The sequence below is a fragment of the Condylostylus longicornis genome, unplaced genomic scaffold (genome assembly GCF_029603195.1).
Source record: "Condylostylus longicornis isolate FDR11 unplaced genomic scaffold, ASM2960319v2 ptg000038l, whole genome shotgun sequence".
NCBI lineage: Eukaryota > Metazoa > Arthropoda > Insecta > Diptera > Dolichopodidae > Condylostylus > Condylostylus longicornis.
This window is the reverse complement of record NW_026578007.1, coordinates 13,484,590-13,507,395: the sequence shown is the minus strand read 5'-3', so window position 1 is coordinate 13,507,395 and position 22,806 is coordinate 13,484,590. Positions and strand designations below refer to the sequence as shown.

General features: G+C 22.5%; 1 protein-coding gene across 1 annotated transcript in view; it reads right to left on the bottom strand.

Moving 5' to 3' along the window:
• The window catches only part of LOC129608962 (uncharacterized), an 84,348-nt gene that overhangs the window by 20,280 nt on the left and 41,262 nt on the right, over positions 1–22,806 (bottom strand). The window contains exon 2 of the mRNA XM_055520768.1: positions 14,757–14,826. Within this exon, the coding sequence (XP_055376743.1) occupies positions 14,757–14,826 (70 nt within the window). The remainder of the gene's footprint in view (positions 1–14,756; positions 14,827–22,806) is intronic.

The following is a 22,806-nucleotide window of genomic DNA, read 5'->3' as shown; positions in this document are numbered from 1 at the left end:
TGCTTAAATTACCAAAGCTGACATATTGATTAGCATATTTAGCTAAGTAATAAAAATAACTTAAAATAAAACTCAATATTTTTTCGTTATTTTGCACACAATTATGCTAAGTGCATGACTTGCAAAGCAAAGCTAAAAAGTAAAATTTTACACTATTAGCCATTTTATGCTAAGTGGAAAAATTCAAATACCTATTGTGGAAAAATTTAAATTTAATTAAAAAAAATTACTTAAAATAAAAAACTAATTTAAGTAGTTTAATTAAAGAACAAATTAGAACGAAAATTAAACTGCGTAGCGTTAATCTAATTAACTGGCTTCTTTTCGGAAACTTGCAAACTTTCAAAACGCTGCCCTGCACAATTTTAAATTTGTTACTTAGCATACCTGTGCGCTTTACCATCGATATATACTATTGCCTTTCTATTAATATTTCGTTTTTGGTACCAAATTTTCGTTGTATGTTCAAATACAGATTGTTTATATAATTAATCCTAATTTCCTTAAAGAACCAGATTCTATTTTCAATATTCATATCAGTTATTTTATTTAATTTTATTATAGTTTTAACTAGGTCTAAAGCGAATGTTCTTTTTACATCAAAAACCTATTTATATTTCAAAAAAATTCAGTTGGAATATAAGATTTTTAAAAAAAAGGGCTTATTCTGAGTACCGAATCACTAAATTTTTGTAATAATTATCGTAAAAATTTCAATATTATTATTATTGTAAGCAAAAAACGATTCATACAAATGATTCGTATCTATAACAAGGTTTTAAAAAATTTTTACGATAAATATTACTCTTACATAGTGAGAATTAACCTCAATATTTTTAATGGTCCAAAAAAATGTATCACATATAAGGGTTACTAAGGTAATAATTTCAAGAAGGCCAATCATTTTAAAAATAAAATGGTGAAAATCTTTAGTGTTATCTTATACGAGTAATATTAAGAAAAATCCAAAAAAAAAATATTTTATATTGGCCGGAAATTTTTTAAAATTTTGATTCTAGAATCACTCTGTATAGTATACATGTATAGAAGAAAAAATATTTTCTTTTACTTTCTATATAATTTAATTTGATTTTGGCAAAATGCTTTTTAATAATTCCATATTTTTTTCCCTTTTCTTGCCTTGTACACATTCATATATTGTACATATATAAATATGTATATATATTTTGAAATTGTAGAAAAAAAAATTAGGAAAATTCCACTTTGAAGTTCATGAAGTACCATTATTCGCTCTATATATTTATACATACATATATAAAGTTGAATATTAAATCATAATTTAGAGGAAAAATGAATTTTCACTTTTCTTTTGTCTAAAAATAGATGGCAAAATTTTATTTGTTTTTCCGTTTTTTTCCATTTGCTTTTTTTTTTGCTATTCATTTTCTTGTTTACGACAAGTGTATATATATTGAATATGAAAAATACCAAAAATGTTATACGTTTTTTTTTTTTTTTTTGTATATGGGTGTGTCTTTTAAGGAAAATTTTTAGAGTGTACTTTTATAAAATGATAAAGAAATTTGAAGTGTTTATAGCGCGCGACTTCAAAAATTTTTTTTTTGGCTAGCTAGATTTTTTTATAATAATAAAAATATCAAAAACATTTATGATAAAAGTGTTATACATAACACTGATATAAATATTAAGGTATTATAGTGTTAAGTACTACCATAAATATACATGTATATACATACATATGTATATATATATAAATAGATTTACTTTTCTTTTTGATCTTATAAAAATGAATATAAAATTTATTATGGGTAATTAACTATAATATAAGATTTTGTTGATCACTATTCTAATGGGAAGTTTTTCTGTTCCTTCTTTTATTTCTATCTAATATTTACGCATGATTGTGAATATTTTAATATTATTTAGAGAGTTTACGAGCTTCTGTCTGGTAGGTATAAAATAAAAATATGAAATTTAAAAATTTGTAATATTTTTTTCAATTGTACATAATTTTCAATTATATACGATTAAATCAATAATTTTGATGACATTTTTTTGAATTCGAAATCAACTCCTAGTTCGCTGAATAATCATACTCACAAACTTAGATTAGAGTGACTGGTTATTCTTGGTAGTAGAGAGGAATGCTTAAATCACATTAGAAGACATTCGTAGAAGACATTTGCAAGAAGAGTATTAGAAGCGACTCTGACTCAGAATAATAATGCGTTTCATAATTAGAAAATTAATTCACATTATAGCACAATAATGCCACTTGGTTAATTGTGACTTGCAATCATCAAAATTTATAAACATAATAATGCGATTTTCAATTGTAAATTTTTTGACGGATTGATATTAAGCTGAAATTTAGTATCCAATGATACTATAATTTAAAACATAATTTTGAATAATATTTTTTGGTCAAAATTTCAGATTTGTTTATCGTTAAAAAATTAAATTTTATTAGGGTAGAAAACTCATTTAAACTTAAATAATTTGTGTCTATATAATAAAATAATCAAAATTCTTTCAATATATTATAATTCTACCAATATGCCATCTATGTAAGCAATTTATCAGTATTAACTCTACTGTTATAATTTAAATAAGAAATTGTGCAAATACATTGCATGTACCATTGATGATCGACCAAATTTTTATTATTTGATCTTTATCATATATTTTGGCATAGGTATGTATATTTAATTTAAATATACAGTCATGTACTAAAATACATTTATTTCCTTACAAACATGAAAATTAATAATGTCTCCTTGTGTCACACACACTCATACATATATAGATTTAATGAATTTTAGACAAGTTGATTTTTAAAGAAAATTTTCAAAGTACGTGTGATTGTACTTATTTTCGTCTGAGAAAAACTTTGTAGTAGTTTTTATTATATATGAATAGTGCATTTATAGATTATGTATGTCGCGCACTAATCACAGTCGTTACTGTGACTATAGTTAACGAATTTTATATATAAAAGCATCAATCTTATCTTATTATTGAACAAAAAATTCTTCCTTTTAAGTTGAATTTCTCTTATGCTTAAGAATATAAGTGCATATATAGGGTATGCAATTAAATTTAGTTTCATTTTTTTTTTTGAAATTTCATAAAATTATCGACTTTAGTATACAGGATGTTTCACATTAGATAGCAAATAATTACAGGTATGATTCTTTGATCAATTTCCAGCAAAAAGTTGTGTGGGTGGGGGGATGGGTACATATATATACGTTTTCGAGCTACATCCTGAAAAAAAAGGTACTAGGCAATACTATAATTTGCCACTTTATGCGAAACACTCTGTATAAGTAAAAAATTTTTTATATCTCTACTTTTAAACTTTTGTAAAATTTTCGCATTATTTTATATCGGATGGAAATTTTTTAAAATTTTGATTCTAGAATCACTCTGTATAGATTTTTTTAAGTTTTTTCATTATTAAAAATAGTATTTTTTAATGTATAAGAAATATTTTAAAGATTATTGGAATTTATTACGAATTTTCTACTATGCAGTACTTAATTTTAATGAATTTTTAGTATACGATTACTTTATTAAAAATAATATTTTATAAAATAAATTGTATTGGAAAAATAATTGAGAAAATTTCTTTGAAAATAATATTCAAAAATTCTTAATAGTTCAATGAATTTTTGATTAACTGAGTTTTTAAAATTAATGTACGCGTTTCCAAAGCATATAGAATCGAATGACAATATTAAAATAGCGTACATACACTAAAAGAATTTTCATAGAGAAAAATAAAGATTTTAGTAATTTGTATTAATACAAGTTGAGTCTCTGGTTAGATAGAATATTTTAGATTGGTTTATACTCGTAATTTTGAATTTTCTGGAATTTCGTGAGAAGAAGAGAATATTTAGAAACCTCCTCATTTCTTGAAGTTATGGTACTTGAAACTTTACAAGATCCAATGCCAATAAGAAAGTATTTCAAAATGACTGTTTAAAGTATTTTAAATCTATTATTTTTCAAATTACTGTCATTGCCGGAATGTTAAATTTTAATAGCTTTTACAAATTTGTAAATAATTTATTTTGTTAGACGAATTTTTTTTTTGTAAACTCTTTCTCCCCTGAGGGTTTATATTCTTTTAAAATCAACAAAATTTCAATTTCAAAAAAACTTTTTGCATGAAATTTTCGGAAAAATCTTGCTTCGAAACCAGAAGGAACTTTAGGAATAAATTACAATAAAAAGTGTCTTCTTAGAAGAAAATATAATTAACTATTTTAAATGGTTTCTTCCAATCAAATTGTTACGTTTTCTTTTAGGGCCTCATCGTCTATATCGGTTTTTTACTCAGCAAGCGAAAAGAAAATGACTAACTGTTATATATTTGTATATAATCATTTTCAAGTAAGAAGAATTATTTCGTATCGCGTATCTCGTTTTTTTTTTTTGTAAATGTACACAAAAGTTATTCACTTTGTTTATGGGAGTGAGACGTTCAGTCTATAATTTGAGAAAAAAATGCAAAAATCCAATTGTATTGCCAATTGAAATAATGAGTAATTTTTCTCATCCTATAAGTATGCAATATTTTTTTACGTATTTTCATGTAATACTATAAAAAGAAGGTGAACATTTTGTGTATTTAACATCGTTTTAAAAAAATGATTTTATCTGGAAATGTGCTGTTTTATACTATTAAATGGTTTGATTCCAATTTATTTATTTATAAAAATGAATTTCAATTTCCTACAATTACTCATTTAAAAATTTTTAACATTTTTTCAATTATACTGAAATATATATAAAAAAAAATATTTAAAATAAATTGGCAACCTTATTGAATAATTGAAATTTTTCTTTTACTCATAAGCATAATTTTAATTTAAAATTTTATGCATTTTTTTTTTATTATTATTTTATTATTATTTTATTTAAAAAAAAAATAATTTTCCCCATTTGCAATTCAGATTTTTCACATAAGAAATTTCCATTTTTCTTTTTTACTTTTCCATACTTTTTCTTCTTTTATTTCACTTTTTAATCATATGTGATTATATGCTATGCACACTTATATATTAGACACCTTCATAAAAATCAGGTTAATTATATTTGAGTAGAGATAATAAGTTTTTCTTTTATATACATATGTGAATGTGAATATACACATAAGTAGTGTTTGATATTAATATAGAAAAATTCGTGTACTGACCTACTCAATGCCGTTACATATTATACACCAAGGCAATATTAAGGGGAAATATATAATGTTTATGATTTTAATGCAAATGCAAATTTTTTCTTTTTTTGCTAACAAAATTCCAATATGGTTATTTTAAGAACATTGCACAAGAGATTTGAAAAAAAAAAAAACAAGAAGAATGAATTAAAGTAAATAAAATGGAAAAATTCATAATAAAAGAAAATAAAATTAAAATTAATATAGAAATTTCATGAATATTGTAAACTAATACACACACATTTCATAGGTCTGTAAAATTATAATATTAGTAAATGATGTTAATTTTTAAGTGTGATGTTGACAGAAATCTGCGTGTGCGGTATATTTATTGTTTGATTTATCAATAAACGTGAAAAATAAATAAACGCGTAACTTTGAAGAATTTTTTTTTTTTAATAGAAAAATAAATAAAATAAATAAATAGACAATTAAATGGAAAATTATTTTAAAATATTTAAGATATATTGAATGTTATATATTGTGAGTAAACATGTGTAATCAATCATGAATATTTTGTAAAATATTATTACATAAATTTCGTGGAAATTTTAGAAATACTTTTTAAGTAAAAAAAAAAATTTTGTAAAATAATTTTCATTTGAGCACATTTTGTTTATTAGCTTTGAGAAAATGGAAAGAAAATTTATCGTTAATTGAGTACGTTTATGAAAGATTTTCGATTCAAGATGACGTCAGGCTAATATGGCATATTTTTTTTAAAGCAAGGCCTAAAAGGAGAATTTTTTATCTAAAGGAATTCTAAATTTGTTCGTACAATCTCGATTTACATTATATGTATTCTTTTTGGTTTTGCGTCTATAAAAAAAGTTCGGAGTGAATCGTTGAAAAATTGAATGAAAAGTTCGTTGAAAAATCAAATGCAAGAAAAATTTACTTGTACTACACTGATGTAACGTGCAATTATTTCAGGCATATTATATTTAATTATCTAAAATCTAAGAGTCGTAGTTAAGGAGAGAAAATATAAAGTGATGAGTCAACGAAATAGTCGAAATTGTAAGTTAGAATTGAGGGACCAGAGTCAAAATTAAAAAAATTTTTTTTAAAGGAGTGAAAAATCAAAAATTTTAAATTAATTTTTTTAAAATTTATTATTGTACGTCCTAATTTCGGAATCTTAAGGATCGACTGTTTAATAGACCTCATTAGAATTATAGCATTCATTTCATACAAACGCTGGTATTCGATTATTATTATAATTATATGTTTATAAGAGACAAGAGCAAATATTTTAATTAAGAGCAAATATTTTAATTGTAAATGATTTTTATTAATTAAAAAAAGAATTAATTTAAATGCGTAATTAATTAAATATGGGAGACAAAATTATTATAATAAAAAATTTTTTTATTGCATTTTATTTCCTTCCAGTTCAAATATTATTGTTTCACATGCATTTTGACATGATTGATAATCTTTGGCTTGGACAATTTAAGAATAAATTTGAATGTAATACACAAAAATTATCATTGGTTTTTTCTCATTTATGATAAATATTTTGTCAATTGTATGAAAAAATTTGTAAGATACTATAAATTTAAATTTAATTGAATATTTTACTAATTGCTATAGAGATATTAGGAAAAATTACACCAAATATTCCACAAAAAATTTAAAAATATTAAATTTTTAATGAAAATGTATAATTTTTGAAAATAACTAATTAACTAATGTCTATGAATATAGAAAAGAATAGCCATTTCTTAATTTCAATCACAAAATCCTAAAGAAAATAAAAATAAAGTGGAAAATTTATTTAAAACAGAGAAATGAAACAAAAAAGAAAATTCAATTTTTACAGAAAATTTGATTTATTATAAAAGCGTTTTTGATATTATGCCAAAAATAATTAGTAATATAGTATTTGTGACAATTGTTATACATAATATTTACAAATTTACAGAAAAAAAAAATTGAAAATATACGAGAATATTAAAAATATTTAAAATAATAGAAAAAATTTAAAAGCAATATAATTATAAGAATTTTTTTGCTTAAAATATATAAATTTATTTTTCTATATTCTTAAATTTTGAATATTTTATCCTAAACAATATAATAATTATAGAAATCTGAAATTTTGCCAAAAATATTTAAAGTAATAATTTAAAATATAGAGAAGAATAAATAAAAATATAAATATTATTTTTATATCCGTACGAACGTATGTTCGAAGGGTATACTTAATTTGCATAACCGTTTTTAACGCTAAGAAATGATGGTCTGAGATATAGACTCATGTATATGTATGTTTTTGATCAGTGTCGAATTTTGAGTCGATTTAGCTTTGTCTGTCCATCTGTCCGTCCGTCCTAATGATAACTAAAAAACTAATTGAGCTAAGTTCATAAAATTTTCACAAATTAATTATTATAGGAAATTTCTAAACTCTTTTTAAATTGGATGTGGTCGAGGTACTAGTTCGAATACAAAATCAAAATTTACTTGGCTATATCTCAAAAATTATAGAGGCTATAGTATTAAAATTTCGCACAAGCAAATATATTATTAGGGCCACTATGTTTGATTAAAGTCATTGAAATTTCTAGACTCCATGTGATAGTTGCCATACAACTTCAATAGCATTTTGGCCATATCTTAGAAAATATTGCAATCTTAGTACTGAAAGTTTGCATAAATTAATATGGTAATACGGCAACTTAAAGTCATAGCGTGTCTTATAGTCTCAGCTATGGCATATTTAGGATAACAAATTCTTATGGGAATCCCAGAGTTGACATAGTCAACTCTATTTTTTCACGTTTTTATTTAGATTTCAAAATATTACTTACAAAATATATGGAATTTTTGTAAAAATAATAAAAATTATTTTTTGTAATATTATTGTACAACGTTTGTCTTACAATTTAATTACATATTTTTTTCAATTTGATATGTAAATTTTTGATAATTTTCGTAATTAAAATTAAAAGTTTTGTAATTTTATAAATACAAATTTTTTAATAAATCTGGGTTTTTTTTTTTAATTGTAATTGAATAATCATGATAACTAGTTGAAATTAATATTATATGCAATACAACTAAGACAATACAACTAAAACAAGAAAATTATGAAAATTTTAGTCTGAAGTTCGAAATAATAAGAATATTTGATGGGCCCTGAAATAGTAGGTTTAATATTTTGTTTGTGAATAAAATAAAAAAATTAAAATTTTGGTCTATTTACAGTTGAACGTATACGTTTTCACTCAGCGCACCATCTGAAATTGATTTTATAATATATGCTATAAAACTAAAGGTCAGACTATTTAAAAGACCTTCAAAAATAGCAACTTAATTACGGAATTTTGCAATAAAATTCATTATTCCGATAGCAAAACTCATTGTCCGGGAAAGATATATTACTTGTGCAAAAGAAAACATTTATTGTGCTTTTATTTTTGTGTTCGTTCGAACTTGATGGCATAAGCAGTTTAAAAAATATATATTTATATTTGAATATTATGTAAGTTCACATAAAAGTAAACAATTCTGTCAGAAAACCAAAATGCGAACTGTTCACAACTTTTATATAAATTCTTATGTTTATCGAAAAGAATTCTCTATTTCAAAAGGAAAAAATTAAACTAATCGTAGCTTAATAGCTTATTCGGAAGATTCACCATATTTTTCATTCAAAATTCGAAATCTATTTGATATATAGACGGACAAATTACAAAAGCTATTTCATTTAAAACAAATTTTTAATATTCTTATTTAAATTAAAATGCAATAAAAATGTTTCTACTTTAAAAAAAAAATTAAAATTAAAATATTTGAAAAGGAATTGAAAATAGCATCCCATAAAGTTAAAAAAATAAAATAATATAATTAATTAATTGTCATTTAAAAATATAATTAATGATTTATGTACATCATATACAAAATTTTTTAAAATGGCGCTTAACTATTTTCGTATAGATTTTATACGTATAACAAAGTCTATTTTTAAATATAATAATTTATATGGAATGCCACGTGTCTTTGGTACAATTTTCTCTGTAAATTTTTTATATTATATTTCGTATATTAGTGATTTATGAAAGATTTATTGTAATACTATGGTTATTTGGAGAAATATATTGTGTTTGGTAATAATTTTGTATAAATAAAAAATTCTGTATAATTAAGAAAAAATTGCATATTTTTAGGCGTTTCTTTTTATTGATGATATTATTATTCATTTTTATTTAAATGATATTATTCAAATACTTATTGAAATCTGATGGAAAATCAAAAATATTTCAAAATTTATTAACCTTATTGAAATCTAATTTTCTTAAAATTTACATTGTTGCATGGAAATTGCCAAATAAATATATAGTTCTTGAACTCTATTTTATAATAACACAATTTTTAAATTCAATTCAACTTAAAAATAAATTACTAAATTCAGTTTAATCAGAAATTTCTGAGTATACTTTATAATATACCATGTATGTTACACCAATGTGAAACTCAATGATCCTCACAAGAATATTCAATTATAGTTATAGTTGTAATTATAGAATTGTAGTTGTAGTTATAGAATATTCAGTTATATAGTTGTAACCCATGTACTTTAAAATATCTCAAATTCAACCTTAACAATTTTACCTATATTCTCATTTAATTATTTAAAAAATCTTTTTTATTATTAAACATAAATATTTGACATTTAAAACATACATATAAAATGGTTTGAGTTTTCAAAATTTTTTTTTTATTGTTAATTAATTAAATAATTTTATTTTTAGTATAAGATATTTAGATATATCATATTTATTTTTATATAATAATATTGAAATAAAAATTTTCCGCATAATAATAAAATTTTCTCTCTACATACATATATATATATATATACTCGTATATATATAAAATATATGCATACTTAAATCTCATTTAAAATTAATAATGAAAAAAGGAGCGCGAATATAAAAACCAAAAATAAGAGAAAATAAAATGGAATCCTTAAATTGTCCTTGAACATTAATAAAATTATTTTTCTCTGTTTTTTTTTTTTCTTTCTTTATTTCTTTCTTGTTCCTCGAACATCAATGAAAAAATTTAAGTGGGAAATTAAACCAACGAATAAAAGTTATTAGGTATTTTTTTCTTTCTTTTTCCTCTTTTCATTTTAATAATATTTTTCTAGATTCTAAAAGTTATGATGATTTGTGAAAAAAAGCAAAACTGAAGCACAAGAAACAAAGAAAAAGAAAAAGGAAAATTTTCATTTTATATTTAGTTAAAAAAAATTTTATTAAATATCCTGATATTTTTATTTTATCGTTTTGCAACTGTAAATTATGAAAATATAAAAAAAACAAGAAGAAGAAAAACAAGAAAAGAAATAACTATAATGCTCCTTTATATTTTCTTTTGAATTTTCAATTTTTCTTTTAATAGTATAAATTTTAACCTGGAGTCCTTGGGTGAAAAAACAAAAAAATTGTAACCGGAATGAATTACAAAACACAAGAAACAATAACAAAAAACAATAATTGTTGTTGTGGTTATCACTAACACTTTTAAAAGCAACCAAACATATTTAACACCCTCATCAAAAGGTCAAACAATTACGTGTTTTTCCTCTACGATGCCACTGTTATTCTTTTATTTTTCATTTTGGTTTTGTTTTTTATTCAATGAATGGCTAAAAATCAACCTTTTTTTTCTTATGGTTTCTGTTTTTTTTTTTCCTTTTTTTGAAAAATTGTCTCGAATACATGCAAATAAATGCAAATATATAAATACAAAATTTGTTACTAACAAAAAAAGAAAAGTAAAGATTTTATTATTGTATGCGTCCTTATAATACAAGAAGCTTAAAAATTGTAATATTGGTGTATAACCTATAAGAAAATAGCAAGCAGGGAAACAGGCAGGCACAGATTTTTATCATTAAATATTAATAAACATAAGGATTATTTATAAATTGAATTCGATATTAAAAACAAAAAAAAAATTGCTTTTTATTAAAAGAGAAAAAACATATTTTTTTTTTTGTCTTTAAAATATTACACAGGTGGCTTAAAAAATTTTCGATTGCATATTAGGAATTTAAAGTTTTGGAGGGTGATAATTTTATTTAGTTTCGAACAAAACATTATTGGGAATAATTTTTTCAATAACTCAGTTTTATTTTGAATGGTGTTGCCAACTTTTTTAACATTTTATATAATATGACACATAAATTAATGCTCTAATGAAAATATATTGTTAAAGCTTAAGCATATGTTAGTCATGTTTAAAAATTTAAATTGTAATTAGATAATATTCTCTTATACTTTCAATGTTTTCTAATAATTCTTAGCTTAACTTAGCTCATTATTATTTCTAAATAAAATTTTGAAGACTTTTACTTACGTTTCGCGTTAAATGATTATTTAATTTTATTAAAGTTTTGCATATAGATTGATATTATGGACTATCATTGGTAGAATTCGTTTTCAACCTTTGGAATCGTGTAGGATGGTGCTTCATATAATAAATATTTGCTATATAGCCGATTATATAAATTTGCTTTTGTCTAATGGAATTTGCCGTGATTGTTTCAGAATTGCTTCATAGTCAGTAGGTTTTGTTTAGTAAAAACTAAAGAAATCTGAGATCTTCGTTATTATTTGATAGATTAAGGATAAAGAATTTGCTACATACAGACTAAAATTTTGCATTCTCAATATTTCAATATTAAAATGGATGATTTTAGGAGTAGAATTTGAATTGTTAACTGAATACAAAATATTTAAGAAAATTTTCACTAACTTTTTAAATTTTATAAGTTTTAAACCAATTTAAATCCCTTTCTTTCCATCATTTCTATTTAAAAATTATGACGTATGCAATTATCTTGGTTAGTAATCGGCTACTGGAATTAAATCAAGTTTTTCACTGGATTTTCGCTTCAACTTCTTTTTTTCATTATTTATTATTAGCAAGCTATTTGTGATAATTGTTATTGTTCAAGACTTTTCAAATAAATTTTTATCTTAATAATTTGGCTTTTCATTTCTTTCTATAAGAAATTCTAAACTTTAACCGCACATCATACAATTATAAATTTCCTATTTTATAATACCTTTTAACATTTTTATTAAAAAATTTAGTATTTTATTAATGCGAGAGAGAAAATTTTCCAAATTATATTCGTATAACAACATAAAAATTAAATTTTATAAACTCATAGTTAACAAAATAAAAAAAGTATGAGAGAAATTGTACCTGATGGTACAAAAAGGTATATAAAAGATAAAACAAAATAATAAAATGCCAAAAAGGAAAAAATAGCAATAAAAAGGTTCTTTTTTTTTCACCCCTTCCCTCTCACTTTTATTACGGAAGGAAAATTAAGGAAAAAAACCATCAAATAAGAAAAAAAGGAAAAGTTGTTTCTCATCCATATATAGAAGACGAAATATAAAGAGAGGAACAAAAAAGGATTCGCGAGTATAAAAAGTTCAGTTATACTGAATATTGTGAATGAAACAAATTTATATATGCCCTAAAAGAAGTTATCCCTTAAGTGTTTTTTAAAAACAAAAATTTAAAAATTCATAGGAAAACAACAAAAATTTTATATTAAAATCATTTTAAGTTAAATATGATTGTAAAATTGTATATAGAATGTTATACACACTAGGTATATACCAAACTTTTGTATAACAAAAAAAAAATTTAAATGCCAAAATTATATTTAAATGGTATGAATATGAAATTACACATACATATACAATATATATAAAAATTATGGAGAATAAGGTATGCAAAAAAAGTGTGAGAATTCTTAATTTTTATTTTCCATAAAATTTAACAGATTTTTCTGTTTTCTTTTTTTTTTGCATTTTTTATACCAGTCATATTTTATTAAAGATATTAAAGATATGATATGCTCTTTACAGAAAAAAAAAATCAGAAAAAATAAATGAAAAGCTTTTAAAAAATTCCGTTAACAAAAAAAAAAGTTAAATGTTAATGTTAAAACACTTGTGAAACACAAAATTTATTCTAAGAGAACAAGAGGAAAAAAAAAAAATATTTAACTTATAAAAGGAATTTTTTTTTTTTTAGCCTAGCGCAGTTATTTTAAACGATTGTAAATTTACATGGAAAACATTTTCTATTGTGAATTAAATGAGATTTAATATAAAAGGAAATTTGAGAGTGAGAACAGTATAATTTTTAAATAATGAGTAAATAAAATTTTTATTGTTTAAATTAATACCCTATATGAATGATGGTATGTTATTGAAGTGATTTTGATTTTATATGAATACCAAAGTTAAAAGGTTTTAATTTAAAATAATCATAATTTTGGGAAAATGTAAATTAAATTTTTGAAATATTAAATTCTATATTATGGAAGTTTTCATTTGTATTCGTTTAAATTTTCATATTATACAAGGAAAATTTTTCATATACAAATGTTGGAGAAAACGATTAATCGGAAGTTTTGCTAGTCAAGTTAGGAAATTTCCGTTTCGAACTGAAAATTTGACTGTACATAATAAATATTCTGCGTTCAGAAATAATATTTGCGTTCAAAAATAATAAAATTATTGAATTTGAGTTTTGTGAGGCAGTTCGGACACTTTTACTTGCTGATATACGAAATTGCACGAATAATATTATTAAAAGAAACAATAATTTTAAATTATAATATAACTGGTAAATGTACATTAAATTGTAAAATATGTAAATTAATTATTAAATAGATATTAGATTATTTTTCATTTAAGAAGATCATTTAAGGCTCATTTTAAGAAGATCAATAGTACCAGATATCCCCAAAATATAAAATATATATTGTTTGATTCAGATTGTAAGTAATTTGTTGTTAATTTTCAAATGAACTTTCAAGTTTCTTAAAACACACACATCGAAGATCCTTAATTTATATTATTAATAGTTAGAAGGATCCTTAATTATAGAAGAAGATCTTTAATTTATATTAATAGTTAATTTATTAAATCAAAGTTATTACGGTAATTGCTTAGTATGTTAAATGCATGGTAATGGTAAGTTATATAGTTAAAAATCACAGGCTATCATGATGCAAACGTCACAAACCTCAATGTATAGATTTCTAAATTAAACGCAGCAATTTTTGAACAAGCAACTACTGTATATAAAAAGTCATAGAAAGTCAAGAAAAGAAGCATCTCTGTATATGCAACGTGTGCATTCTGTAACATAAGATACCAATTCTTTTAAAGTTTCTTTAATAATCTTATTTAATAAATAAGAATTAAATAACTAATGAAAGTGTAAATTTTTTATTTAAGATTGTAAAAACAAAAATATTTCAGACTATATTTTATTTTTTCAAAAATTTTCATTTTATATTTGTTTTTAGTTTCTATAGTTTCTCTTAAATATATATATATGTATATATATGTATATAATAATCCATTATACAATTTTTACGATTCATAAAAACAAACAATAAATATAAAAAAAAAAATAAGCTATTATTATATTATATATACACAAACATTTAATTTTCTTTAATAATAAAAACATTATATACACTTACGCATTAGACAAACATATATAGCGCCATCTGTTGTTTTAATAGTTGGTGCCTCTGAACTTTGAAATGTTTTCTGAAAAAGATATAAAAAGAAAAAAATTAAATAAATTTAAACAAAAACAAAAAATTTAAGAAAAATAAAATTAATAATAAAATCTGTTCTTAAATATTTTTTACAGTGTTGCCGTAGCAAAAGAAAAAAAAAAATGTCGCTATATATCTATAAAAATTCTCTTATTATTTGTATAAATTTTAGAACCAAGAAATCCGCTAAAATCTAATTATTCGAATTGATTTAAAATAGGATTTTCAAAATTCAAGAAGAGTTTTCACATCTCATAGGGGAAGTTCTCTTTTGTAACAAGTCAAGACTCTATTGCTGGTTTATTAAAAAAGTCTGCTCGTTTTTCTCTTTTTACATAGCTGAAGTTTTAAAAATTTTTCTCCAGTATTTTGCTTAATCAAAATTGCTAAAACGGCATCTCTGATTTTCTTTTATCTCTTTTATTGGCAATTTAAAAAAAACTAAGAGAGAAATTTTCTCTTGATTTTCTAAAAAAAAAGATATCATAATGAATTCATAATAAATCATAATTAAATAAAAAAAAAATATGTTTTGCAAATGTGTGTGTGAATGTATTGTGTGAATGGTGTTTTTCTTTGGTTATAAGTTAAAAATTATTTTTTAATGTCTTTTTCCTTTTCTTAAGAAATTATTAAAAAATTTATTTGGCCGATATTTAAAATTTTTTTGTTCAAAATTTGGTTTCTTCATGTGATTACCAATAGCATCTTTTAAACATGATATATTCCAAATGTTCATTGATTAATTTTTAAAAACGAAAAATGAGACAAAAATATTTAATTTGAATACTTAAATTTTAAATAATTAAAATAAGCCAAATTTATAGGTATTGAGTTGAATAGCCTGGCAATTCTAATTCATAAATCCTGAAATTTATGACCATCCTGCTAATATAATGTTTTGAAAATTTTTAATTTTTGTTATTTATCGGTAAAATCTGCAAAAGAACTCATGGTTAAATTATTTTCGAAATTTTGAGTTCCTATATTCATCTTTTTATTCAGCTTTTATTCATCTTGTCGGTGAAAATGGTAGTTGGCAGAATTCTTTTATATAATAGAGTATATCCGTAGCTAAATATGCAATCTTAAATATTTTGTAAGAAGTATTTTACAAATTCTCACAGTATTGCAAATGAAATTTCAATGAAAATTATGTTGGTAATAATTATAGCATTTTAAAATTGTTTAAGACCACTATAATGTTGCCAATTTCTATTGTGAAGTTCATTAACATTAAACAATTAAATTTTGTGTTTTATTTTAACGGTAAATTGATTTGTTATCTTTATGCATTAAAATTTGATTTTTTCAATTTCGTTGTTCTCAGCATTTTTTAATGTTCATTTAAAAAAAAACACAGAAATAACAATTCATTTTTAATGCGTTTCTGTTAAATTTCAAAATAAAATATTTAAGAAAAAGAAAAAAAATGGGCAAGTGGGCAAATAACCACATCATTTTAATTTATTATTTTAAAAAATTATGAGGTTTTTGAATTTTAAATCATAAAAACAAAAAAAACAAAAAAAAAATTCAAACATAAATAAAATAAAATTTCTTTTTTGTAAAAAAAAAGTATTTAGAAAAGATTAATGGTTAGACTTTATATGAAATAATGGTGATTTCTTTTTTGACAACTTAATGACTTCAAATTTTTATAATCTACATTATATTTTTAAATAGAAACAAAAAAAAATGTAGTCGTACAGATATTAAAAATCATTTATTTTTTAAATTCAGAAAATATTAAAAATTTTTGTAAAAAAACATAGTCATTGTACTATGCACATGACAATAAAATCATTTATAAAATAATAAGGTAGAGACCTTGAACCAAATAATGATTTTATACATAAGAATACATGTTGAGTATTGTATATAAGAATGAAATGTTCAGTGCATATAAAAGATTCTAAAATTTTTGAGAATTATAAAGGATGCAAATATTTGCTTCATCTCAATTTTAGTTTTTAATTTAATATATAGGCAGTAGTTTATGTAATTATTAAAGGATCAATCATCTGATATTAAACTGCGGTACGAATTCTTCAGGTTTAGCGCATAATAATATTCCGCATAATAAATTATTTTCTTGTACTTGTAACTTTATCTTACTGAATACAATATTAGTCGTAGAATTAAAGTTTCGCATTCAATTTTCAGCTTCTTGTTTCGCAACGTTTATATATTGGTACATGCAAAACACGTAACGGAAATATTTCTTTTTTTTTTTTAGATAACTAACATTTTTTATTTTAATTTTTCAATGACGCCCTGTGATCTGCGCCCATTGCAAACGCTTTCTTTGCATATATTGTAGATCCGCCTCTGTCGGTATCGATTAATTGATCATATGAGAATATTTTAAATTAATGGTTATTAAATAACGGAAGAAGCTACGGCAGTCTAAGTGACCCGCTTAGCTATCCCAATGATTATAAAGAAACTGAGTATGATTCTATTATGAAATCATACTATAGCCCTATACTCCACTTAAGAGTGAAAAAGAAAGGAAACGATAGATATAAATAACAAGTGAATAATCTATTTTACAAATATTTTAAATTTAAGTTTTAAGAGATGCTATCAAAAGCCAAGTCATAAATTAGAATAAGTACATTTCTTGATAAAATCATATAGTAAAGTTACTGTTGTAGTACTGGGAAAAATTGCAATTGTATATAGGGAATCAATAAAAATATAAATTATTTATATATACAAAAATGGAATAAATACGAGTATAGCACAATATATAATTTTCTCCATTTCAATAAAATATTACAGGAGATTAAAAATTTTCAATAAAATTTTAGAAAAATAAAAGTAATTAGAAAAAATTATGCTTTATTTGAATTATGTAAGTAATGAACTCAAATTATGTAAGTGAGTGAAAACAATAAAGTACATAATTATTACACAAAATAATTTTTTCTCTCCTTATATATTTCCGTTTTACCTTATTCGGGGAGTGTTGGCACGAGCAGCAAACATTTAAGTTTATAAAAAAAAAAATTCAACAAAACAATATTCTAATAAATTAAATTCATAATTAGATTTAATATAACAATAAATTGTTCAATTGTTTCTTCCTCTTCCTTGGGCCTTCATTCATTCATTTATTCCCTACCCATAATCTTAAAGAATTTAATTATCAATGAGTCAAAATTTGAAAACAATTCGCCACTTTTAATATAATGTTATTTAAAATTTATTATTTATCATGTTTTGAATATTAAATTTAATAATTTTTTTTTTTATAAAATTTATATGTAATAATAACATTTTCTTTTGTTATAAATTATACACTTTTTATGTGTATGTAACATATTATAATATACAGTCGATTTCAAAATTTTTTTGTGCACATGTTAATATAATAATAAGGATCACTTACAATTTTCTTAAAAAAAATATAATTATAATATTGAAAAAAGTCTTGAAGAAAAGCATTTTCTTTTGAAATTGTTAGAGCTAACGTGCCTCATTCTAATCATAAAAGTTAAATCAAATTGCAAGAAATTAATAAAAGCTGCAATTGTTTTTGAGATTCTACCCTTTATTAAATAATAAAATAAGAAAAAACCGTAGATTTTAATTACCGATCTTTTAACGCAACACTACCAGATCCAATTAAAATTCAAATGATTTTAAGAGTTTTATAACCACGTACAAGAATTCGGCTAATGACTCCTTACCAATTTTAGTTATGTATAGGAGCTTTCCAATAAAAAGTTCTTCATTCATTTATACACAATTTTTTATGTATTAATCACTACCAATCCAATATCGCATAACATCAACGCTTTTTCATTTTAATTATACCCGTATATTCGAAGGAACTTTGCCAAAACAAATATGGTAAAATGGCAAGTATATTCGATGTAAGCTGTTGAAATGGCATAAGCGCTTGCGATAGCTATCATACAATTTTAAAAGTTATTTGGCCATGTCTCAGAAATTATTCAGCAAACAATAAAGGAATTTTAAATATTTGAGCAAGCGGTTGTTATATTTAGTAAAAGCTGTTGAAATTTCTCGATTGCTTGTGGTACCTTCCATAAAACTTCATAAATTGATCATAGTTGCAAAACTGTTAAAGTTACAAAGGTAAAATTTTGAATAAAAAATTTGATGATGTGGCCATTATTTTTGGTAAAACTATTTTAGATTCGATGAGTTTGTATGGTGACAACCGTATATGTACAAAATAATACTTGACATCTATAAAAATTCAAGAGGTTGTATAAAACTGTATGTCATTTTACTTCAATACTTAAAATCATTAATTTGTACGGGTATCACAGAGTTGGCAGAGCCAACAATATCTATTCTTGTTTTACATGTTTATGTACAAAGAAATTATTAGATCGACTGTATATACTTACATAAAAACATTATAATTATGTGATAATTTTTATGATTTATTAAAAAATTATTTATGAATTGTAATAAATTTAATAAAACAATCAACTGATCAACTCTTCATGTTCTAATTTATTGCAGTAATTTTTAATACTTATGTGTAAATATTTAATTTTTTTATTATAGGCTTGAACTCATATAACATTAAAATGGGCTTCAATATAAAAGAAAAATCTGTAATTTATTTTAGATTAAAAATACAAAAAAAAAAAACAAAATTTACATACAATTAATTGTAAATTTAAATTTTAAAATTTGTTAGCCTTATTTTTTTTACAACTTTTAACAATTAGAAAAAAAAATTTTGTATATAGAAAGTTCATAAATAGAGAAACAAATGAATTATATAGAAATTTTTCTTTTAATTGTTTTTCTATTCTATTTATTTCCAAAAAAAAAACGTGCAGGTTAAAGACCTTTTTTGGACATTTTAGAGTTCACGGAGTAAAAATTTATCTATGTACGAAATCTAAAAAGTACGTGTTTGTAATGAACGTGTGCAAGTTTTTTGTTAACAATGAAAAGCTTAATTTTGTTGAGAATTGATGAGAACTTACAATTCTTTTAAATTTTAACAATTTTTTAACTCTTTTAACAATATTTAATTTTGCGTTATGTTAAAATTTTTTTTTTGTTTTATTATTTTCTTCAATTAAAATATGAGTAGAATTTTAATTTTTTGTTATTAGAATTAACCAAGATTTTGTACATATTGTACACTTTTATGTTTTAGTTACTAAATGAAGAAGAAGAAATAAAAATTCAAAATAGATTTTGTAGACAATATTACAGAAAAATATAAAGAGAGAAGAAAAAATGAAAAACATGCAAAAATCGAGGATGGTCATGGCCAAGTTATAAAAAACCAAATATTTTTTTTTTTTTGCAATAAAAAAAAAATTTATATAGAATTTTTTTTCGGTTGTTATTTTATGTAAAGTTCGCTATACGGATGAACCATTAGAATTCTAAATTATTTTTTTAGTAATGTTCTATTCATTTTTGGTAACTTTTTCGCATATATACACAAAATTGTTTTTTTTTTTTTATTTTAGAAAATATGAGCTTATTGTTTTTAGAGTCTCCGTTTGTCCTCTCTGAATTTTTCTGTAAAAAGGATCTATTCTTTAAGATACAACTCCAATCTGACCAATGGTACAGTGGTTATGGCACCGGTCCTTTAACCGAAGAACTTCGTGTTCAACTTCTTCTCAGGGGTCACTATAATAATTGTACTTAATATTATATAGCCTAATATACAATATGGCAATTAATCCATAAAATTCAAAATCGTATACCCACAAAAATTAAAAATAAATATCAATAATTTTGAATATTTAGTATATGAAGAAGAAACTACGGAAGAATGGTCACCGCCTTGTTAATAACTTAATGACCTGTAAAATTGATGTTTGACTCTAAAATCAAGTGGTAGAAGTTGCTAATGTTCTCTCAAATGGGGTAAGGGAGAAAAAAATTGTATCTTTTTTGAAATTTTATAGACAAGAGGACATTTGTTTTTTTTCAATAAGAGATTGTTTTCCTGTACGGCTTTCCGTTCTCCTATAACGTATGGTTTGAAATTTAAAATTTTCTATATTAAGAAAAGAAAATTAGAATTTGAACTATTTATACATTTCAAACTTTGTTTGGGAAAAGTATCGTAAAATAAATAAAATATGCGTTATGTGAGAATGGTACGAATAAAAAAATTACATACATTATATGTCAAGCGCAATCATGCAACAGAAAAGGACAATAATAGTTGGGTTAGGTAAATTTATTAGAAAAAATTTACTGGGCTGTAAAGTTTATTGGGTTAATGTTGGTCGATTACGTCTAATATAGCCATATCTTTTTGTGTAAGATGTGAAAGTAAAAAACAAACAAAAGTAAGGACAAATATTAAAACACTTGGATAGACTTGCATTATTACATACTTTTTTTTTAGATAGATTTTCATATATTTTATGTCATATATAATGTCATTGTATAAGAAGTAAAATTCTTAGGGGAAATCATGATTTGAATAGTTGTCGATATGGAAATATCAAGTAGTATAAGATCAATTAATTTACTTTTAAATTTGCCATCTCAAAATTCATATGAGTTTTGACACGTTTGCTTATATAAATGAAATGTGCTACTTTAAATATAACTACTATTTTTTATAACTGGTAATTTTGGCTTTTAAAAAAATCACTACTAATGTTTTACCACTTTTTATATTTAATTTATAATGAGTCATTATTTTGTATTGACGTTGAATCTAAAATTAAATATATAATTTTAATATTTAGAAAGTTTTTGTATAAGAACCGCCAACAATCAGTACCGGATTAGATTAATAAAAATAAATTTGGTAGCACTCACTTTTGAATTCTATTCACCTAAAATGTGCGTAACTAGAATTAACAAAACAATATTATTTCTGTAGAGGAAACCAACGTAAAAAATATAATGAAATTTATAAAAAAATCAATTCTGAAGTTGAGATCAGAAAATTTAAAACCTTACTAGCGTTTCTATACAATAATATAATTAAAATTTAAATGTTCTAATTTAATTTAATAATATTTTTATATGCTTTTAGATTCTTATTAAATAATTCTTTATTATTTTTGAATTATCAATATTAAATTATTAATTTTGAATAAATTTTGATGAAAAAATACACAATACAAAATTTATTATTTAATTTTATTAATTTTGATTTCGTAATATAGATAATACCAGGTAGGTTTACAAAAAAAAAAAATAAAGGTAACAATATTTTTCGCGTATACAGTATAATTTTACGTTTTCTAAAGGTATGTGAGGAAGTTCATAACAAATTAAGTGTATAATTTTAATAAAATATGGTGGTTTTGAGGCGACGAATTGAAATAAATTATTAAAAAAAAAAATAAGTAGGATAGGATTAACATTCTTATTTTTGGTTAAATAATTTCCTATTAACTTATATTTTAATAGTTTTACTATTATTTTATTATAGTATTGCATAAAATTTGAGTCTCCCTACCAAAAAAAATATATTCATAAATAATTGATATTCAATATGAGATTCGTTTTTATTACGGTATCATGATTATTTTTTTGATTTTCACCGCTTTGCGTCAATATATATAGTTAAATTATTTTTAAATTCTTATTGGGTGCTTTTAATAATAATAATGTAAGAATTCCATAACTACAATACTTACATAATATATGATATGTAATTCTGATATATGCATAATATATATATATATATATATATTTAAATTTTTTTTTTTGAAATTATTTCTAAATTAATCATTATATTACTATATAAATCTGTTGGATAAGAAATTTTGTAATTTATACACGAAAAATTTAATGTTCTATATAGTAAGAAAATTTGAGCAATCATACTTGTATACATAGAGTTGCTTCATACATATACATATTCAGAATTTTGATGAATATTGTTGTTATGTTGTAAATGAGTATACATATAATATGAGATATCCGGTTCATTTAAAATAATTTTTCAATTTTTGTATATTTATAAGTATATATATTT